Below are 22480 nucleotides of genomic sequence, written 5' to 3' on the forward strand. Positions count from 1 at the left end.
AACAAAAACATGCTGCAGATAGCAAATTGCCTATTAGCGATCTATCCCAGTGTCTCACTGTGGAGTGTTTTTATCCTTTTAATATTTCAATAACTTTTGTTTAATTTATCAATCACAGTCAATGTTTTTGGCTCTAATTATCGACTTTGTCAAACCATCACACAAAATCAAAACTTCGACTTCTGATTGTTGTTGCTTCTCATGACTATGAGTTATATTAAAGATGGTAGATCAAAGTGATTGGAGGCTTTTCTGGGATTAGGAAGAAGTGGACACGCCCCACATGCAGAGGTCTGCCATTGGTGTTAGCTATCAAATGATCAAAATAACACATTAAATCTTAAATGTACTTTAGTGCTTTGCTAAAAAACCCAGATAGGCTGCACTGACCAGAACATAATTAAAACAACCCATTTCACATCTATCCAGGTGACTTGTAGATTTTTTTACACCTGTTAATATTATAAGGGACACATTTAAAAGTATTCTAATGTCACTGCTCAGGATTCGTTTGAAAGTTTCAAAACCTTGTCAGATGTAGTTCTCTTTAGTTGCCTTTTTTGAGCTGTTTTAGTGAGATCTTTTGACAATTCCTCTTCTCCTACCATCACCTTGTATTTACCTCCTTTCTCTGTCCAAAACTCTATTTCTGCTCTTGGTCTTTGTCTTTCTTGATGTATTCTGTTTTGTCTCTTGTTCGACTTTTTCCATGCCCCCTCTCCTTCTCTCTCTTTTTTGTCTGTTTTTCATTTTTCCTCCCCCTTCTCTGCAGTAGACTTATTGATTTTATTTTCATACTGTTGGTAGTTGTTCCCCTTGTCATAAACTATCAGTGTTGCCTCCTTTCATGCTGGCATTGATCACTGTGCAGCCAATCACAACCAATCTCCACAAGGCATCATTATCTGCTCTTACTGTTTCTCTTTTGTTGCTTATCTGTCTTGCATCGTCTGCTCTGTGGAGTATATTTTTCAATCGGGCAATTCAAAGGTTTGGCGAAATAACAGGGTTGTTCATGTTGGTATTTATGTCATTATTTTTGTCCCCTTCTTTTGTCTTGTTTTTTTAGGTTAGGTCCTCGTGTTTTGTCACAATGTGTCATTGGGTGAAATTACAACTTTCATATAAAAACTTTAGTAAAAAATCTGTTCCTTTGTTTGTCCATCTGTCCGTCTTTTGTGAGATTGACGTTAGCTGAGATACAAAGACTTTTTTCTACTCTTCATCAGAGTTATTTAAAGAATTCCTGAATCATTCCCAAACCAGCTGTGATATATATTATGTTCCTAGACCACTTCCTTCTAAAAAAGCCTCTACAGGAGGGCTTTCATGCCCATTTCCTAAACTATCATAACTGGCACCTTACCAGTAACTGGCAACTCTACACTGAGCTGCTTTTGTTTCATCAAAACAAAAGGGGGTGATCAAAGCATATCAAAAAATTAATCAAAAGAAATTTGTTCAAATTTTTAAGCTATCTGTAAGTGAAAATAAAAATAATCCTTTTATTTCTGTATTTTACTGAGAAGTGAGCAAAACAATCTAGGGATGTACAAAATACTTACCAACCGTACTTTTCTTTTAAGTCTTTTCGTACAATTAAAAGTGAACTATCACTGCCATCCACTGACTGTTATAAAAAAATCTTAAGGCATTTCTTCTTAGCACAGTTTTTTGGTTCACTTTCCAGGATAGAAAATCTCTCTTTTTATTCAACTCTTTAAATAATTTTTATCCACTGTAATTGCTTGTTTTGTTTTTAAGACATTTTTAGCCCCTTGAGATCTCAACATAAGAATATTTAAAAATTTCACTACCTTTTCAACACCCTGAAAAAAACCACACCACTGACTTCAAATATTGTTTTTTAATATTACCCCATCTTTATATATCAGTATCGGCCAATACCGATGTTGGTGCTGATATATCGTGCAACCCTAAATATTTCAGATAAAATAGATGCTTAAAAAAATTATATATTTTTTTACTATTTTCATAGTATATAGGTAGACCTGTCGCAATAAACAATAAATCAATTAATCAATTAATCGCACAATAAATTGAAACTATCGACCTCATTTTAATTATCGGCTTTATCGTTTCTTCCAGCCTTTTTCTCTTTTTGTTGATGACACTGAATGAAAAAAGGCTCAACTCCGGTGCTCTACACTGACCCTCCCTTCCTCATTTCCTTAGTGTAATGCACAGCGCACATTACTCGATCTTAGAGTTGTCAGCCGATTGTCGACCCATTTTCAAAACCTGACAGATCACACATTAGCCGATAGAAATCCTAGGTATAATGGTTCTATCGGGTTCGTTCCTGCCGCGTGGTGTCCAACAATGGGCACAAAATAATGGCTACAAGTCCAGTGAACTAATTTTCAAACCAGGCATTAATCAATGCTTTACTACAATCTACCTGCAATGCATATGGCTAGTGTCAGTCCTGAGTGAATGAAAATCATTATAATCTATTTACGTCACGTTAACGAAGAACAGCTGAAAAGTTACCGGGTTTATCAACTGCGGTAGCAATTTCGCTCCAACTCCTCCCCTTGTAATTTCTATATTCTTTGCATGTTGAATAAACATTAATGTTGTTTCCACATATCATCTCCAATGTCCGTTGGACTTCCGGTTGCCCCGTGTCAGCTGTTTGGGATTCCCCTCCGTAATTTCCCCTCAGAAAGCAGACAGGGGATTCCGGGCTATCTGATGGGCTACCTGTCACGTTCCACAGGCTGCGTTAACGCTCCCAGTCGGGGAAAACCTCTGATTTAGATCAGAGCGGCAACAACGATCTACCGTAACACACCACACACTACAGGATGATCAGTTACAAAATCTTAGAACGCCCAACGTTCTAAGATTGTCATAAAGGGAATATCGGGGCAAAAAATCATGTAGTATGAACTATTGCATCAGGTAGTCAGATGTGCAAACCTTTCTATTTAAATCTAATGATTATTGAAGGGCAACATAATATACAGACTTCATAATCTGCAGTCTTTTGATTGAATGCAGTATTTATTTCCACTTTGGCTTTATGTTGTTTAGTTTTCATTCAAGTACATTTTTTGTTAATGGAGACTGAGAATCCATTTTATTTTGTTTTTGGTTGTTTTGTTTATTTTGTTTATCAGTTCCAGTGTCAAGTCTTCTTTTGAAAATAAAGTGTATCTATCTTTGGCAGGAAATCACATGCATTATTACATCATTTCCATTACATCAGTGTAAAAAGGTCTTCAAACAATATTATCGTTTATCGCAATAATTTTTGAGACAATCGCTCAGCAAAATTTGTTATTGTGACAGGCCTACATATAGAAATTTTTTTTAAATATTTCTGAAACTCGCCAAGAAAACTCGCACAGACTGACTTCATAGATGTTTCAGGATGACTGAACTTCTTCATTAACTTAATGTACTGTTAAATGCAGCTGAGCCTCGAATGTCAGAAGTCACACTTAACAGAGAATGTGGAAATGAAAAGTGTTAATAAAGGTGAGGAACAATGCATGTCTTAAAGCGGGTGTTATTAACTATTTTTAGTAGTGATAGAATGAAGTCATTTGAACAACCTACAGTAAGGCATGCCAATCTATTTTTTTCATGATGTTCAAGCATCTTTTTTTTCAGTGTGAAGAGATTGCAAACTTTTTGAACTTTTTCCACTTTGAAAGTTGAAATAATTTTCACTTTTTCTTTGTTCGTCCTCTCTCTCTCTCTCTCCTTGCTTTTGTCGCTGCTCTCTGGTTCTCGATCGAACATGAAGTTGAATTCCAGCCTACGGTTTCTCTCTCCAGTCTCAGAAAAAATCAGAGGTTTCCATGTTGACAACTCCTCCCCCACTGGAGGATTTTTATTCCCCAGCTTTTGTGCCCTCTTGCTTGCCGTACGCTGACCTTTCTGAGTTCTGCCAATCTATCGGCTCGCGCCAGCCGGACCCCCTGCTCTGCCCCCCCTCGGTGTCTCCTCCAGCAGGGGCTCTTGGGAACAATTCGCCGACGTCCTGTACTGTGTTGTATTGAAAGCGACCTCAGCTATATAAGGAATTGACACGTCTATTTTTACCTTTTTTTTTTCTTTTTTTTGGCTTTCGGGGCACACTCTAGTCAGTGTTTCACCATCCCACCCCCTGCGCGTTCTCAGGAAGAACTTTTGTGGAACCCGGACCACCAGCCGGGATAAGAGAGGAAAGCAACGGGGCTTTTAGGTGGGTTTTTCTCTGGCTTTTGTCGCCTTCAAACAGCTACAACATTATCGAAACAGTCCACTTTCCACCAGCCTCTTTTGTGTTCCGTTGTCAGTCAATCCGTCTGTCCCTCCCCGCTTCTTTTTTTTGACGATTTGAAGCGTGATTTTCCTTTGTGATTACTTTCCAATTCACATGCAGTACTCCCTAGGAGATTGATTTTTTTTTGTGTGGGCGTGTGTGTGTTCCCCTTTCTTCTCTGGCCTTTTTGTAAATAAATAAATATCAGTGTGTTTTTGTTTGTTCCTTACAGCTATGTTGACAAGTTCTCTTTCATGTGGAACTTTGGAAATTGTTTTTTGCTAGAGCCGTGCTGCAGCTATTTAAGTGTTTTTATCTTGCAGATTTTTCAAAAGGTGGCTTGGTTTTTGTGTTTTATTAGCCAAATGTTGAATTCACAGGGTTTCCATCACTTCCTTCACCTGTTGTAATGTGCATTTCTATCCAAGGCATCTGCTACAGTTATTCAACCTTGCGAAAATACAGATGCATGCAAAATAATTCATGGTTTTCAATAAAAATTCTTGTAGAAGTACAGGTAGTTCAGTGCGATTCGAGCTCCAAGTTCTTTGCGCAATTGATTTTCCAGCTTTGTTGATCTACAGACTGGAAGCTCAGTCAGACTGCAACATCAGTTTTCAACTTTTTATACAACTGGGTTTACAGTGGCTCTCAGTAAAATCATTTCTGAACTATTTCAACATACAACGGGGTGAGAAACATGGATTTAAAGTTTTATTACAATATTTGGTAACACTTTATTTGACGTGTTGTGAATAAGACAACGTCATAAACATGACATAACACCTGTCACGAACATGAGTAAGTCTTCATGAATATTTTTGACTGTTGTCAAAAAGTGTCATTCGGTAAATCATGACACTTTTAATACAAAGTTGACATTATTCAAAATGTCTTTGTTATGACAGCTTGACATTAACCTAGAAATCATGATCTGACATAAATTTGTTATTAAATTTATTAGGATCCTTTTTGATCTTAATTGTAACCTCTCTGCTGTTTATGGTTTTGATTTGTGTCATTTAGCTGCAAGTGTGTAAAAATCTGAAAAATGAAACCTGAACCTCTGAACTTTACTTCAGATTCAGCAGCTTCCCCATAATAACCTGAAGGCTGGGTCATGAAGTTGAATGACAGACAGCACCTTTTAAAAAATAAATATTTTTCTTGTTTTTCAGTTGAGCTCTATCAATCAATCAATCAGTCACATTTTATTTGTATAGCACATTTCAACAACAAGGCATTTCAAAGTGCTTTACATCATAAACACAAAAACACAAAGTCATGCAACATGGAATCAACAATCAAAACATGACATTAAGTCAAGTGGCATCATTAACGTTATTGATTACGTTTCAAATACAAATCTAAACAGGTGGGTTTTTAGTTGAGATTTAAAGGAACTCTGTTTCAGCTGTTTTGCAGTTTTCTGGAAGTTTGTTCCAGATTTGTGGTGCATAGAAGCTGAATGCTGCTTCTCTCCATTTGGTTCTGGTTCTGGGGATGCAGAGCAGACCAGAACCTGAAGACCTGAGGGATCTGGAAAGTTGGTACAACAGCAGCAGATCTTTCATGTATTGTGGTGCTAAGCCGTTCAGTGATTTATAAACTAACAGTATTTTGAAGTTTGTTTTCTGAACTACAGGGATCCAGTTTGAAACTGGTGTTATGTTGTCTATCTTCCTATTATATATTATATATATTATATAAATGTCACATTAAAGGCTGAAAAGAATTTGAAATCATTCAGAAATATTCAGTTTTACTTATTATCACAAAAACTTGACATTTTAACCCAGTTGTGCAGACTTTTTAGAGCTATTGTAGGACTGAAGTTTGACTAGGCCATTTTAACACAAATATACTTTGGTTTGGTTCCATTGTAGCTCTGGCTGGATGTTTAGGGTCTTTAATTGACAGAGGATTAATGTTAACACCAGGTAAAAACAGCTTTTCACTCAAAACTTCTTCTCAGATGTCAGTTCTTATTTCCCTTTGTGTTGTTCTGGTTCCTGCCTTCTCCCCCAAAGTGTGAACTTGCCGATAGTCGAACCCTAACAGGAACTATGTTAGCGCGTGTTGTCCTCCATCTCCATCCCTCAGCAGTGGATTGGTCAGGTCTATCAACCACAGAACCTCAGCTCATCACCTGGGAGTTCCAATTGCCTGCCAGTCATCAGATAAAATGGATTTCCAATTGAGTCAAGGCTCCCAAGCTGGATTCTGCAGAATGGAGGTGGTGGTTGGTGGGTGGGTGGGTGGGTTGGTGGTGGGGGGGGGCTGACTTCTTCTGCTCCCCTGCCTTTACCGACTTCTTGCTAGTTATTTGTTTTTCTCTTTCTATCTCTGTGCTGATCGCCCTCTGTCCCGCTTCTCCTCTCTGCAGCCCCTGCAGTATAGTGTGTTGATCTGCTGGCCAGAGCCGCATGAAATGGAAACGGCCTCATTGTAAGAGAGCCGCATCCAAACCGCTGAAGTACGCAGTAACCGCGGTAACTTTTCACGGCCGGCGCCCGCTTCGACTCGCAAGTTTTCACCTAATACAGAAAAACAAATATGAAAGAGCAGAAAGGTACTTTCATCCAGGATGGTACGTTTTATTTGGATTTTGCATTCTCTATAACTCTGGAAATATATATTCAGTAGTGCTATCAATTAATCACACAAGTGCTCACTAATCACTATTAATCACTACCTTGAAATGCAAAAAATGCACATTATCAAAAACATGTTTAAGAAAATCTTTTTTTTTGTCTCAAACTAAATATTTCAGTTTATAGGTTTTTATATTCAGGGAGGTTTAAAAGTCATTTTGTTTCAACTTAATTTAAAAATATTAACTATCCACTGGTTGTGTCTGAGTGGAAGGATAATTGTGCTACTGTGAAGTAGGTAACGCACAGCAGGAGAAAAGGTAATAATACCATTAATCTGCATCATGTAACATTAATACATTAAACATTTTAGATTAATCACATGCGCTCTAACATTTGGTGATATATTTGAACATAAACAGAAACCCACAAAGGTTTTCAAAATTGCTGTAATGGACACTTGCCATCCATTGTTTCTGTAAAGAATGATTGAAAAATGTCAGCAAACCTGGTAGAGAGAAAGTCCAACAGACTGAGAGCTGTAATTGAAACAAAAAGCATGACTGAGGGCAGCTAAATACAAATGCACACCAAACATTTCAAACTTTTCGTTTGTAAAGAATTGAAAACTTTTTCTTTTCTTCTGCTTCTCCCTTGGTGCCGCTCTGTGTTGGTCTGCCACACAAAATCCTGACCAAATCCATCGATGTTTGTGGTTTAAATGTGACAGTGTGAAGGAAGTTTAAGAGACTTTGTGTTCAATTCACTTTGATTTCACATTTACATTGTGATTACTACTAAAGAGAACTACTGTAGTTGCATATTGTTTATTGGTCTAAACATAATTAAGCTAAAAGTCCAGTCTGTTGTCTGGGTTTTATTTATATTATTGCATTTGATCTTCTTAAGAACAGTGAGCTGTTAAAAAGGAAACACATAACAGGAAAGAGAATGAGAGGTGAGTCGGTAAAGCAGAAGGTTTAAAAGAGTTAAGCTGTATTGATCACTGTGTGGTTTTAATGATTTCTGTAACACAGCTGGAGGATCTGAGAGTCAAAGCTCTGTTTTATCTACGCAGAGGTTCCAGCACACTGTTATCTGTTTTAACAGGATGCCACACAAACACTCAAAGGCTTTTGATTTTTTGTTATTTTTAATCTGGAAAATCACAATACATTTCTAGTTTTTCTGAGTTTTAAATAATAATCTGTTAAAATACTTTCTCAAATATTCCTAATCCAGCAGTACAGAAGGCTAAAAGTAACACAATAAATATAAATAATTAAATAACTATTTATTATCATTTATGACGATTAATCAAATTAGTTTATTCTAATTATGTAATTCATACAGATACTGTTGTATGAATGCAACAATTAACTTGTTTAATTAATATGCAATTAAACAAATGTAAAAATAATTCAATTTAATCTAATTGTGTTGAAACATTTAGAATCACCAAAGTATTTATTGAAATGTTTTCCGTTCTGCTGTATATTATGAAGCAGTTAGTCAAATGGATCCCAACATCTGATTGGCTGCTCAACAACTCAACTGAAATCTAACACAGCAGGGTTAGCCCCGCCCACCGACTTTGAACAAAGCTGAAAATGAATTCATGTTTCAACCAAAGGCCTATGAAACCTAATGAACAAATTAAATACTTACATATTTTCATATATATTTAGTATATAATAGGTAGTTTTTCAAATTTCATTTTTATTAGTCATTTATTAGTATATGGATGTACTTGTTAAATGTACCTCCATTTTTAAATTTTGACATTTGTGCAGGTACTGTATGTGTTGATGAATTGTGCCACTTTTGGCCTTCAGAAAACATAATCAAAAACCAAATCTATTTTGATCAAGTATCAGTTATTGGAATTTGACTTTGAGAGGAAATAGAAGTGCAAATATTTTTGCTTTGAATATCAAAATTAGTAATAATAATAACTTGGTCTCTGATACCTTCAGAGGTATTTAATCAGTGATTGTTTTTCACACCGGTTGAAAAAAAAGTGTCAATCTAAACAGCGAAACGTAAATTTGACTCTGAGCCCGGTCTTCCTGAATATGACTGTATCCATTCGGCGTATGTTTATGTTTTAATACGGGAGCAGCCGTCATAACGTGTGTTAAACCTGATAATATACCTGACAGAATATCATCTATGTGTGAAAAACACCGGAGGCAAAGTGAAAATCTGCAGCCTGTCTGCTTCATTATTCGCTGCTTTTCTCTGCTGGAAATATTTTCTTTACTGAGATCTTCCACCATAACCATGAACCGTAAGGTTAAACATTGTTTCTATTCAAAGCCTCCATCTAATTTATATGGATCTATAGATATAAAGAGACGTTCCCATTGACAGCCTGCCAGCCCCTAGAAACCAGTCTGTTCCTCATATTTTCAAACTCTTTCCTTCTGAATAAATCACCGCTCTAAAAATACATCATCCAGCTCCAGTTCAATATTTTGATAGGCTGCTCCTAAAGTTTGTATGGTTGGATGTTTCCATGGTGCTACAGCTCCTGTCACACCTGCTACTTATCTAGGAAGCTTTTCTCAGAATCACTTTGCCATTTTTGAACAAAGTCATCGTTCGTTTCAGAGATCCTGGTCGTTTTGATGGAAGGAGTTGGATAATGTTGTCAAAGTGAACAAGTTGTAATAGTAGGTGTTACTTTTAGACTTTAAATGCATTACATTTTAAAGGCTCCATCACCAGCTGAAATGCACCACCTTGCAAAAGTCTTTTCCTCTTTACAGCCAGAGATATTATTGGTTTCTGTTGGGATTTTCTGATGTAGACCAACACTAGTTAGTACGTGATGTTAACTGTGGGCAGTTAAATCTGTGTTTTTCAACTTTTAAAAATTATTAAAAAATATATAAAAATCTGTTGCTCAAAAAATACAATAAGGTTTGATTATGGTTGTTTATTTTCTTTTATGAGTTTGTCTGCAGACTCAGCTGGAATTAATTGGAGATATGTTTAAAAAAAAGTGTACAGGAAAGATTGTATTTTTGATTTTGATTAATTTTTTCTGATTTTGTGTGGTTTTTTGGGGGGTTTTTTACTTGTGTATAGAAAGGTTAAGAATGGCCTAAATTGTTATGAGAAGCTGTGTTTTTTGTTCCTATGTTGGTTAATTTAACTTGACCTAAATATATATGTGTATATATATATATATATATATATATATATATATATATGTGTGTGTGGGTGGGTGTGTGTGTGTGTGTGCAAATACCTTCTTTCAGCGTTGGTTTTCTTCTTCACCTCTCTACCATGGAGGTCCGCTTTGGGGATCTAATATGTTTACAGTTTTTTCTTCCACTTGAGCAGTTTAACTCTGCAGCTCATCTAGTGTTACCATGAAGCTGGAATGGGATTGTATTGTATTTGAGGATAAATGAATTAAAACTCTTATCTATCATATAAAACTCCATTAAAACAGAGCAAATTGAAAACATGTAGGAAAGTCTGAGTACTTCTACTGTAAAACTTTCCTCTGAGTTGCGGTTTGAAGAGTCAGTGAGGATTCCTTCTCTCCATTACTGAGATAATCTCTACCTTTACTAAATCTGACCTTTCAGATGTGGTCAGTTAAAGGTGGAAAAGTGTGAATGGAAAAGTCACAGCCATCCCCCCTGAGAGCATCTTAAAGGTCAGATGGTTTTGTAGGGTTGCAACAATTCTAACTTTCTTTTTCCCCCATTTTCTCCCGTAGAACCTGCTGGTCAACCATGGATGAAGAGTGGGAGAAAGAAGAAGAAGAAAAGTTGTATTCCATGGAGACTTTTTCATTAGCCACTATGAGTAGCGTTCGCTTTGCTCCTGCTTGGACTAAGAAGAGAGATGATTTGCTTTTAGCATGCCTTGTCCATAAACTTTTATTATGCTATTTATCTACAGTATCATGTGTTTCAGCACTGCACTTCTCTGCTGCAGGGAAGCTTTAAAATGATGGTGTGTGTTTGCTTGGTGGTGCAGGGATACGTTCAGGGTCACTCCTCCATCTGCCAAAGCGAGGAGTCAGTTCATGTCCAAACCTCTGCTGCTTCTGAAGTCATGAAAGGAACAAGGAAAAAAAATCAGATGTGTTCGCTGAATGCAGTGTGTAGGAATCATGTTTTGAGCTTGATCTGAGAAAAGAGAGGATTTTTGCTTTCGAGTTTCATGGTTTTGTATTGTTCCAAAAACATGGGAGAACGCTCAGGTAATCCTGGAATCAACTTTAACGTGTCATACGTGTCTGAATAAACGAGCTTATTAAACCGTTCATATCATTTGACCGACTGACATATTTTTCTTTCCAAACTGCTAAACCAACGTGTTTGTCTTTTCTGACCATAAATTGTCAAAAATATTTATGTATTTATATCCCACAAGTTTACCAAAAGTAAACTCAAGAAAAAGAAAACAAGTGTTAACAGAGGGCTGTGATGCCAACATTGTCTCAACTTGTGATGCCACATTATGTGATAACATTACAGTATATAACAATGTCATAAAATCAGACTTCAAAATGTAAGACTACATTTTTAAAACAGTATTATGTAATAATCGACGCAAAATGTAATAAAACCCCGGGACGCCCAAGCGCTAAGCCCTGTGGTGCCCCATGATTAATTGTGGTAATAGCTTTATTACCTTTTGTGAAAATTATTACAAAATGCAGTTCACCATTTTTATATAATGATAATAAAACTAGAAATGAGAATGTAGTAATGCAGCACATAATGTGATAAAATATCACAAACAGTTTTGCGTCCATCCTAGTCACCATACTTCTACTGACATCTTGTCAGTCCTATATGCGTTTAAATGGAAACTTTGATCAATAAATGAAAAAAAACTTTTATTTGCCTCTTCAGACTCACAGCCAGAACCCTCGATATTAATCTACATGTCATTCAAAACGCGTTCAAGGATTTTATTACATTTTGCGTCAATATTACATAGTACGGTTTTTAATTATGATTTATTACATATTAAAGCTCGATTTTATTACATTTTTACATATTGTGGCGTTGATAAAACCTGTATCTGTGAGGAGTAGGATGAACACCAGTGCAGTCTTTGCTGGACAGGAACCTCAGCAGCCAGTAAGAACAATTTATCACCGACCTCTGCCTGCAGGACTGATTTCATCCGTTGTCCTTTTGTTAAACCATCAGTGGAATGGTGTGTAATTTATTTACAAAGTCTATCATGTATTCCACCTTCTGACTTTCTTCCTCCTCCTTTTTTCCCATCTGGCCTCTTTTATGTGGGAACAGAAGGGGTTGAAGGATGCAACAGTTTTGAGTGTGGTGATGCACTAGAGGAGCAGAGGGTACTGATGAAACCCTGATGAAGTTCCTGCTGAAATATCAGCATTGTGCATGTCTGCAGTGTCCTGATTGCTTCAGCTCACACAGAGGAATTACTGAAAGTTATGCATAGAGTCCAAGGTTTCTGCTTTGAATTCTGTTAGCTACTCTGTTAATTACAAATTATTTTAGTGCAAAATGAAAGCTGCCATTATTTCCTCCTAGTACAGATATGTTTGAAAAGTTTTTGTTCCAATTTCAGAATAAGTCTCAAATCTATGAAATAAGTAGAATTGAGACTTTTATCAGTACATGTGATCCAGCCTACCTAAAATACAGAACTACTATAGCTTTGGCATATTTTACCATATTGGAATGTGACTTTTATGGTTTAATCATTCGAGTCAACATCCAGAAATCTCAGTAAATGCTGCGAATGACTTTGAAAATGTATAAAATATGCTATGTACCTCGGGAAATATATAAACATGCATTTATGTTGAAAGAAAACAGGTAGAATAACACAAATATTGTTAAATTTCTGAATAATTTCAACAAGAAATGCTCATTTTGAATTCATTTCGAAGCAGAAAAACTGTATTTATTAACTGGGAATGATAATTATTTTTGAGGTAAGTGACGCTTATTTGCTTTTGAAACAACCAAAAGTTTTTTAATACAAAGTTTATTTCAATTCGTGTGGTCATTATCAGGAAGTTCCAGCAAACAGCCACAGTTTGGCATAAACTACTGATAGCCCACAGAAGAAGCAGAACTGTTTTTGAAATCGCAGATTTTTTTTCACAATTTGCAATAAAATGCAAAGAAATTTTATTTATAGGTGACTAAGTTTACTTTAAGTGTCCAACATAAACTGTACAAAAGTCTGGTTAGTAACTTTAAAACTATTATAGTGTTTCTGTTTACAGTAATCAGAAAATGATGTATTTACCAAGCATCAGTTTTCATTTCAGCATGAAGACGAGGAACAAGAGGAATCTGTGATCCAGGCAAATTACAGGTTAATTAAGCCGACCTGTAAGTAGAGAAAAAAGAAGAAAACGTTGTTTGAAGTTTCGCCTGGCTGCCCTGAAGAACCTTTAACCTGGATGATTAAACTTGTTGCTGCTGTCGTTAATAAATCTGAAACTAGTTTTGTTTTAGTTATAGGATTGTATAAATGCAAAGCTTTGAATACATGTGGGCTATTCATTATCATAAACCATTCTTTAGTATACTGTAGAACTGTGTTGCTCATGGTGGCAGCAGGTTGGAGAAAGTTAGATCTGATTTATCCTTTTTTTTTTTTTGTCGAGGCATTGTGTGTGTGGGGGTGTGTGTGTGTGTGTGTGTGTTTGGACAATAATTCTCTGGTTTTAGATGCTGTGCAGCTAGAAGGTTTTTTTGCTCTTATTTTCTTAAGTTTTGAACAGTTGTTATGATGTGTAACCATGGCAACAAGATGCTATTTTTACAACTGGGAGCAACAGGTATTTGGATGATTGAGTTTCAACATTTAATTTCGTTTTGTGATCAAGTATTTTTTAACTGAAATGAACTGAATATAAGGAAAGCTGAAGTTTTATCAGTTCAATTCAGTTAATTTATGTTGTGCCAAACTACAGAAAATGTCATCTCAAAGCGATTTCCAATTCATTCCATCAATTGTATAGTCACATTAAGATGTAATTACATACAGTGCATTGGAATGTAATGTTATTTTAAAAGTCACCTGAGTGTCATTGCTGACCATGTCCATTTATTTCAGCACCATAGTGTAGCCGTCTACTGAAGGCTGCTTCCTGCAGGATGAAGCACCATGACGAAAGAATGAAATCAACTCAAACTGATATATCAAGCATGAACTTGTGTGTCCTCAGGATGTCACTCAAATGGACCAACTTTGGGATGTGACGCATCAGGAGGTTTTCATCGTGGATGTGCTGCTGCTGAAAAGTTTAGCAGCAACTACATGATGCTGTCATTTTCCAGAATAATATCTGAGAGGAATGTCTCTGACATCCTGTGAAACCTTCGTCAGGAGCTATTAAAGAAATAGGATTCAGCATTACTTCCAGGGTGTAACCTTATAAAATTGCCACTCAGTGACTACTAAACACAACTGGCCTGAGCACTAAACCCTGAGGTACCCCACAAATAAATGTGGTGTATCATGAAGATGGTTCATTAACGAGAACAAAATTGAATCTTTTGGATTAAATGACTCTTTGCATGTGATGTTACGCTCTTCAGAAAGCATCCCACTCCACCAGGATGGATGAAGTCAAAACAGCCTAACTCTGCAAAACTTGTCAAAAAACAGACACTTGTCACCTAATATCGCCTTTAATCTACCAAGCTACACTGTACACTGTGGAATTTATATAAAAACTATGTAAAATCACAACAGAAAAATATTGTGAACTGTCAAAGATTTTTTTCCGATTTACTGTATTTCCAAGGTGCCATGCAAACAGACAAGGATGCAAAGCAAACGTGTCACCTTATTGTAAACCTTTTGATGAGGAAAGAAGGTGGTGATGGATGGCAGCCGTCAATCAATAGAACCGGCAGCCCTCAATGTAAGATGATTAACTTTCATAAACTTCATAACTATGATTAGTAAGATGCAGTCAAACACTATATTTGAGAGAAGGCACACATCTTTTAGTAACCATGGAGAAAATGTCCCACCATCATGTAGCCATTCATGCACAAATGTGTCTATATATATATATATATATATATATATATATACAGTATATACTTGTATGCTTTTAGATCTGGTGTAAGGGGGAAACTGCAGGAGGAGAAAGTCATGTGGTGTGAATTCAGACAAAATCTGTGATTTGTTCAAATTAACAAACATGGAAGGGAAAAGCTTTGGGTCGTTTTTAAGTTAACTATTTCCAGCTTTTGTAAATAGTCGTCTGAGTCCTGACTAGGCGTTCTACTTCCATAGACAAATGATTTTGACTTGAACAAGTAGAAATCACAGTAACATCGGCAAAAACAACTTTGGAAAACAACCGAAATCGCTGTGTTCAATACTCCCATCACTTCTGACATCTGTCATGGCGCCTCGACATTATGACGTAATTTCAAAGTGTCAATATAAGCCTCTGTAGAAGGTTGTGAACGCACCTTTTTCCTGGTGCGTTCACACCAGGAAACAGGACATTGTTACCCAGCAAGACGTCATGTATGAGCAATGATTAATTACCGAGAAATTTAAACCAGAGTTCAGTAAAAGTTGCTCCACTATGAGTTAGTTTGCTAAAGATTCAATTTATTTTTCTCACTCTGCACAAAATGAAACAGTAGTGATTACAATGTCTTTGTCCTTCAGGCTTACGGTTTTTTTTTGGGGGGGGGGGGGGGGTTCCCAACAAAATAAAGCTTGTTTTAGAGAAGAAGAGCAGTGATGACGTGAAACTGGATGGACTGATTAACCGGAACCGTTTGAATGGAGAGGCTGCCACTGAGAGCAACAATGAGACGCACCCAGGTGTGCAATAATGCTCTTGATTGACTAAATGTAACAAATTGGACTCACATTTTTTCCAGCTAAAGGTAGTTTTTCTTTGAATTGTAGCTTTAAATCCGTCCTGAGCTCGTGGTAATTGGCTTGGAGCGAAGAGTTGGCCCGCTACACACACGCGCGCACACGCACACCTTCATTTGGGCACTTGCGGCCAATCTTAATAAAAGAAACGACACGTTGGAGGGAGAGAGACAGAGAGTGGGGTGGAGGATGCGGTCACGCAGATGTTGCTACGGTAACAGCGGCGAGCTCGGGCTGGGAGCTGCAAGGCAGCAGGTTTGAAAGGAGAGGCGAGGAGGACGACGGCCGACGCATTCAAATGTGTCCTCGCGCTCTCCCTGTTGATCCCATGTCATACCCAATTACCGCCGCGGCTCGGAGGAGGAGAGAGCGCGTGGAGAATACAGAGGAGACCGGAGCATTCAGGTGTCGAGGCACACCTTTCAGAAAGATATGGCAGTGTGTGTGTGTGTGTGTGTGTGTGTTGAGGTTAACACCTACGCCTGTCATTACTTGTTTAACTAGGCGAAGGTTGTGCCAAATATCTCTCTATCTGCAGCTTGAAGGAAAATCTGTGTAAAGCTGGTGAAGGTTTCACAATCTGATGGAAATGTTTGGAGGAGAAGGTCTCTGGCTGGAACACACACACACACGCCCACCCCCGCCCGCACACACACAGCTCTGAATTCACACCTCTTTGTTGCTCTGTAGCTGTTAGTTTTGAGAGGCATGTTTGATTAAAACATTTCATTTTCTTTTAATGACAGGAGAAGAAAACAGGGCTGTTTTGTGATGTGACATTTTATGGTTTCACAGGTTGCTCTCTCCGTTATTTGTTTAACCTTAGATAATGGGAAAAGGCCTGCAGCGTTGTTGACCGAGGCCCAGGATGTTAATGCCTCTACTTACAGCTAAGCCATTTGGAATCATGTTCATTCAACCATGAAGTTTGTTTCCAAAAGAATCTGAGACTGGAGTCTCACAAAAGAGAGGAAAGAGATGTTTTTATTTACACTTCTTTAAAAATTGATAAAAATGTCTTTTACCCTTCTCAATAATAAATGTGAAAGTCTTTACTGGAGTTACAGTATCTATATTATTCTTGACTAACATCTTTGCATGTTGCCACTGCTGTTTCGATGGTTTATATGTGGTGATGAGATCCAAGTCTTTGAGGTTCAAAGGGCTCCTCGCCAGCACCCTAATCTTTATCTCCTACCACAGATTCTCTGTGATTATAGTCAGGATTCAAACTAGGCCTCGTCTTAACATTAATAACATTTACAGAGAAAGCATTTTGGTAAAATTAAAAGATTACTTTTTCTTCATTTCCCACGATCTGAATCTGAACTAGCTACCTTGATGAGCTAGTTGGACGCCTAGCCCCTTTCTTCTCCACTGGAGCAGCCAGCTGTCAGTGCTGCATAGAGTCTTTGCGACTCATTGCCCTGACTCTAAGCTTTTTGACTTGAACAGTGTTTACTGCAGAGGAGTTTGCTGTGCAAGTCGGTGCGTCACTGAGTTTGCGTTGTTAGTTGTAAAAATGTATCATTGGTGCAGACCTCCACTTTGAGTCCACTTCAAGTACGCACAAACCTCCAAGGAGATAAGTACGGCCAACTGTGTTGGGGGAAACATGAAACTGCTACTGCGCATGTTAGACATCAAAGTATTGCTAGCTAACCAAACAGTGAGTTAGTTGAGCTAGAAGCCTTTCTTAGCTGGACTAAAGCCTTTTCTCTGCCTACATCCCCAGAATGCAGCCCGGTTCTGGGTCAGAGATCAGTGAGATGATCAAAATTCAATCTGACTTATTTTCTTTTGACTTTGATCATGTGCCTATCTTGATAGATATTGTAAGTATTTTATTGCATAGCCCTGCTACACATAGTACCACTGCTACTAATGCCTAGTAGTCTTGAGGTCTACATATATTGGGGTCTTGTCTGCGGTATTCTGAGTGCTACTCTGGTTTGCTATGGTGAAGAAAGCTTTGGGCCAAAACGTGAACAGTGAGTTGGATGATGGCTGTACTCAGGTTAGCAGGAGGCAGAGTTGCCGATTGTAGTCAGATGAGACATTTGGGTCATCTGAAATTTTTGAGGTTTTTCCAGACCGAGAGAGAATCTAGAACAGACGTTACCTGCTTGACAGAAGACAATGAATGGATAGGAGGAACTGTTATTCATCATCATTATTTCTGCTGTTTCTCACCTTTTCACTGCAGTTTTCTGCAAAAAAAGTCATTTTTTAAAAATGTAGCCAGTTATTGAATTATCAAGGTTTGGTACTCTTCTAGTCTCCCTACCTCACAGTTTTATCTTAGTTCTTGGTTTTTGTCTTTATATTCATCTTGCATATAAAGCTAATTTGATTTCTAGCTAATATTTAATACTTAGGGAAATGTTCATTTGCACAGAAATGTCACCATCTGCAATGATGTTTACTTAATGTCTACTCTCTGTTCTTACACTGCTAGTCTGTAGATCCGAATTCTACAGATCCTTTTCTAAATTTACTATTTACTGTGATACTTTATTTTGATCTCTATTTTTGTATGCGTTCTTTTTACTTCAATTTTTTCTCTTTCTCTCTCTTTGCTTTAATTTTTTCCTAACCACAACAAAACCAAGTCAAATTCCTTGTGTGTAAAAATATGTAGCCAATATATTTGATTCTGATACTGAAATTTGATAAAACAATTTTCACTGTTCACCACTCTGTTTCCTATTGGTCTTTGAATACATTAACTTTGACAGCAGGATCTAATCAGACTCTGTTACCTGAAACCATGTTGAGTACCAATCTGGAGAGCATCACAGCAGCATAAAACGGATTACCGTGTCAAATCTGATTCTGTTTAGCGTAAAAATAGACTTCAAACTCCATGTACTGATGTAAAACTGAACTATTTACTAAAACAGTTTAACCAGCTCATTTGGGGATTTAAGAAACTGAATTTGTCACTTTTGATTTTGATACAGGATCACAAGTCTGATTTGTTTCTCTCGGGGTGTGTGCGTGTGTGGGTGTAGGCGTGTGTGTGTGCGTGCATACATCCATCCCCACACTCCAAAACTCCACGGGTTTACCCTCACTGAGACACTTGCCACAAGGGAAATCAATGAGAGTTTCTGCTACCTCTCCTCTACATCAGATTATCAGAAACATTGACATCTATTAGCCCAACACTCCATCTGTTCAGCACTTCTGTCTGAATCTGTGTCCATCCTTTGCAAAGGCTTTCCCGACTACATTGCTCCACCGATTAAAGACTTCCCTGTCTTTAATGCCACTAAAAACGGAGGAAAGGTGGCCGGGATGAGGGGAGCGGCAGGAATACGGTGGTCAGGAGAGAACGGTGTGCTTAACCCCGGCTGCTACACAGAGCCAGCAAAATGTTCAGCGAGGGGATGATTTAATCCCTCTGTAGTAGTCCGGATTAATCCTCTGATTTCTCACCGCCTTGCTCTTCTCTGCGAGCCTCGCTGTCAATTTCTCTCCCTCTCATCCCTTTCTTATCCTCTTTCTCTTGCTTTAATTCATCTGGTACAGAGTGGCTTAATGCTGTTAAATGTGGCGACTTCCCTTTATCTGTGTGTTGTCATTATTCTCTCTTAGGGACAAAGGATTCCTATAGTGAAGCTTCCTGGCAGAGCGACGGTTCAGACATCAGTGTGCATTCACTGCATGCAGCTGAGGCTCATCGTCACACTTCATTGCTGTCAATTAGCCAGTTAACATGCGGGACGTTTGGAGATACGTAATGAATGTTCAAGTTTCCATCTTAAACATTATGAAGTCATTTTTGTTAGGTTCTTTAAAAAGCATTTATCAATATCAGAAGTAGTTTTTAATATGGACGACATGGCTCACCGCCCAGGGCGTTGGTCTCTCAGGGAACGGTATAAGGACCCTGGAAAAAATTATGTTAATTAGTCTCAAAATGTTTTTTTTTTTTTTTTTTTAAATAGCTCTCTGTGACATCCAGACAATGAGGATTGGAGATTGTAAGAAAATCTGTCCATCCAATGCAAATGGCAAATCCTGCTGAATTTGGTTTTGGATTCAAGATTCTTTTTTAGTGGCAAATGTTATTTTTTTGTTGTTGTTTTTTTATATCTTGAATAAAACTGTGATTTAGCTGTTAATGCCTGAATTTATTTACAATAATTAAAAAAAATAATATTTTATTATTTGTTTTGCTGCTAAGCATATTATAAATTTTGTAAAAATTGTTAATTTAAATATAGCACCGGCAAAACACAGATTAGGTGTTAAGTATCAAATTAGGCATCAGATGTGTGCAGTACTGCATATTTTGATATTGACAAAATACTAAGTAAATATCGAGCCAGTACCATCTATTCCGATACCAATTGTTATTTAAATATCATCAAACCTTTGATCTTTAGTCATTTTTGTGGATTTTTTTTATTATTTCGTTAGAACCTATGACAGCATTTACATAAAGTATGTAGCTGTCTACAAAATAATATATGATCATGTAAATAATAACATATTTACATGATAAACAGAAACCACATAAAAACAGAACAATTTTGTATGCATTGTTTTCTAGATAAACAGAGCAAATAAATAGCTTTTGAGAGCAAATCAAAGCAAAGTCTTTTTTTACAGTAGAGTTGAGAAACTGTGATCCAAAACTAACATTTTAAGAGGAAATCTGAAACTAAAATATTGGTCTTACCGCGCTAGTATCGATCCAGTACTGATACACACTTGGTATCGATATTATCAATATTTTGGCTCGATCTTCCTGTTTCTATTAGACATAACTGAGTAAATTTTTGACCACTAGATGGCGACAAAGTGGATTCAATACCATTATTGCTTTGTGTAAAATACGCATGTACAGGAAGTAGTGGTACGCCACCTTGGCTATTTGGGTGGTTTGAGGCTTATTCATGATAATCTACAACGAGTAACTCAACTATTTACTTATGAACAAAGAAACATTTTATTGCCTTTTTTGGCATCAGGAACACTTTGCAGTAAGACCAGTTTGAAGAAAATGTAACCAACAAAAAAATCAACTTGGACCAGGCCCGTGCAGAGACCACTGAAAGGGCAGGTGCTCAAAAAAAAAAAAAAGGGCACATCTAACCGCATTCTAGGAAAGACTATTAACAAAACCACACAGCTTTCAGAGCTTAATAAAAATGATAAATTACAAAATTGTGAGACATACAATATAAGCTAAGGAAAAACTCTATATGGAGCATAACACTATGCATATGTTAGATATTTTATTAGTAATTTCTTTCTGCAGGTCTATTTTGTTATAGGAAAGTATTGCAATATTCAAACCCGCAATTTAGCAAAATATGTCAATCAGAGCTGATGGTTTAGCTCCGATTTACATATTTTGTCTTTACAGAATTACACTATTAAAAATATAAATATTGTCTTTTGCAGCTTGTGATTGAAGGTTACCTGTTTCCAAAACTGCCTCCAGGGATTTTTTCTGAAAAGTGTTCCACTTTACCATAGCACACATATGGGACTCTGATCCACTGTGCTCTTTAATTTTCTGTAATGCTTTGTTCCATCTGTTTAATCCTATTGTCTTCCATGATTTGCGGAACATGTGCTTTTCTTCATTCAAAAAAACACGACAGCTAAAACAAAACATGGAATTTAAACTGGGAGAATACTCCAGCCATGGGTTACTCTTATACCATTTATTCTGAAAAGACCTTCCTTCTTCATTTTTAGGAAATGACAGCTCTGGTTGGCATGGTCCTTGGTTTACACAATTTTGGATAAATGCTTCATCATATTTTATGTTGAATTGCAAGACATGTGCTGGGTCATTTGGGTGTGGAAGGTCCATTAAAAATATGAATGGCTTCTCTCTGACTTGTTGCTCTGCATTTTCATCCATAGTGTTTATTTCTGACTGTTGTCCCTCTCCTTGCCTGTCTTCCTGTGTTGTTGACTGCATTTTTGTCTCCTCCTCTGATCTATCACTTTCCTTCTGTCCATCTGGGAGCAAGAAACAAACTAATCATTATTCTACACCTAAATTTAGTACATCTTAGCATAAGAAAAACACAACAAATGCCCTGTAATATTAAATATATTGTTCACTACCAAAAGTTACATGTTGATAATGTTAAGAACATTTTTTTTTTTTGTTCGTACCTGCAGTACTCGTTCTGACCCAGTCGGTCAACAATCCACTACCTTTTGCTGCATCTATCAATTCTTTTCTTTTTTGTTTCTGCCGTCTTTCTTTACGTGGCATCTTTGAACTGAAAAAAGCAAAACATAATGAATTATGATAAGAACACTGTATTAACCACACTACCAATTATTTACCTTTGTGTTTAAACCAATATGTTTTTCAGTCCTTAGCACAACATAATATTAATTTCAGAGAAAAGGAGGCCTCTGCTGTGGAGCTCAATATGTTTCACAATTATTCTATTAAAAATATAATAATAACCTCAATTAAATAAAATACAATTGTGATCAATACATTTTGAATTGAAACAATTTTTAAACAAAAGTTTTGCTTAAAATTTTTTTTTAAAAATTAAAATCAGAGATTTATGTCTCAAAGTGAGAAAAATTATTTGTGAACAAACTTATTTGCTCATGTCATAAATCTTTTCTTGCTATTGTAAGTTTTTGTTTGTGATTCAAAGTTTTGCTTGCTTCTCACATGACGTCGTTGGCAGGGCCGAAAATTGCAACAAAAGAATTCTGATGTGTG

At 36.9% G+C, this 22480-nt stretch overlaps 1 protein-coding gene and 1 long non-coding RNA gene across 4 annotated transcripts in view; one reads left to right on the top strand and one right to left on the bottom strand.

Annotated features, from left to right (window-relative positions):
* LOC116723653 (MICOS complex subunit mic25a-like) overlaps nucleotides 1-11170 on the top strand; it is a 71017-nt gene extending 59847 nt beyond the window's left edge. For all 3 annotated transcript variants that reach the window (XM_032568717.1, XM_032568726.1, XM_032568734.1), the window contains one exon: nucleotides 10610-11170. In XM_032568717.1, coding sequence (XP_032424608.1) covers nucleotides 10610-10633 — 24 coding nt within the window. In that variant the 3' untranslated portion in view covers nucleotides 10634-11170. The remainder of the gene's footprint in view (nucleotides 1-10609) is intronic.
* Nucleotides 11171-21428: 10258 nt separating this feature from the next.
* LOC116719313 (uncharacterized) lies at nucleotides 21429-22273 on the bottom strand. Its single transcript, XR_004339167.1, has 2 exons — nucleotides 21907-22273; nucleotides 21429-21747 (listed from the first exon to the last, which is right to left on the bottom strand). It is a non-coding gene; the product is annotated as an uncharacterized LOC116719313 (long non-coding RNA).
* Nucleotides 22274-22480: the final 207 nt, after the last annotated feature.

The sequence above is a fragment of the Xiphophorus hellerii genome, chromosome 1, assembly GCF_003331165.1.
Source record: "Xiphophorus hellerii strain 12219 chromosome 1, Xiphophorus_hellerii-4.1, whole genome shotgun sequence".
Lineage (NCBI taxonomy): Eukaryota > Metazoa > Chordata > Actinopteri > Cyprinodontiformes > Poeciliidae > Xiphophorus > Xiphophorus hellerii.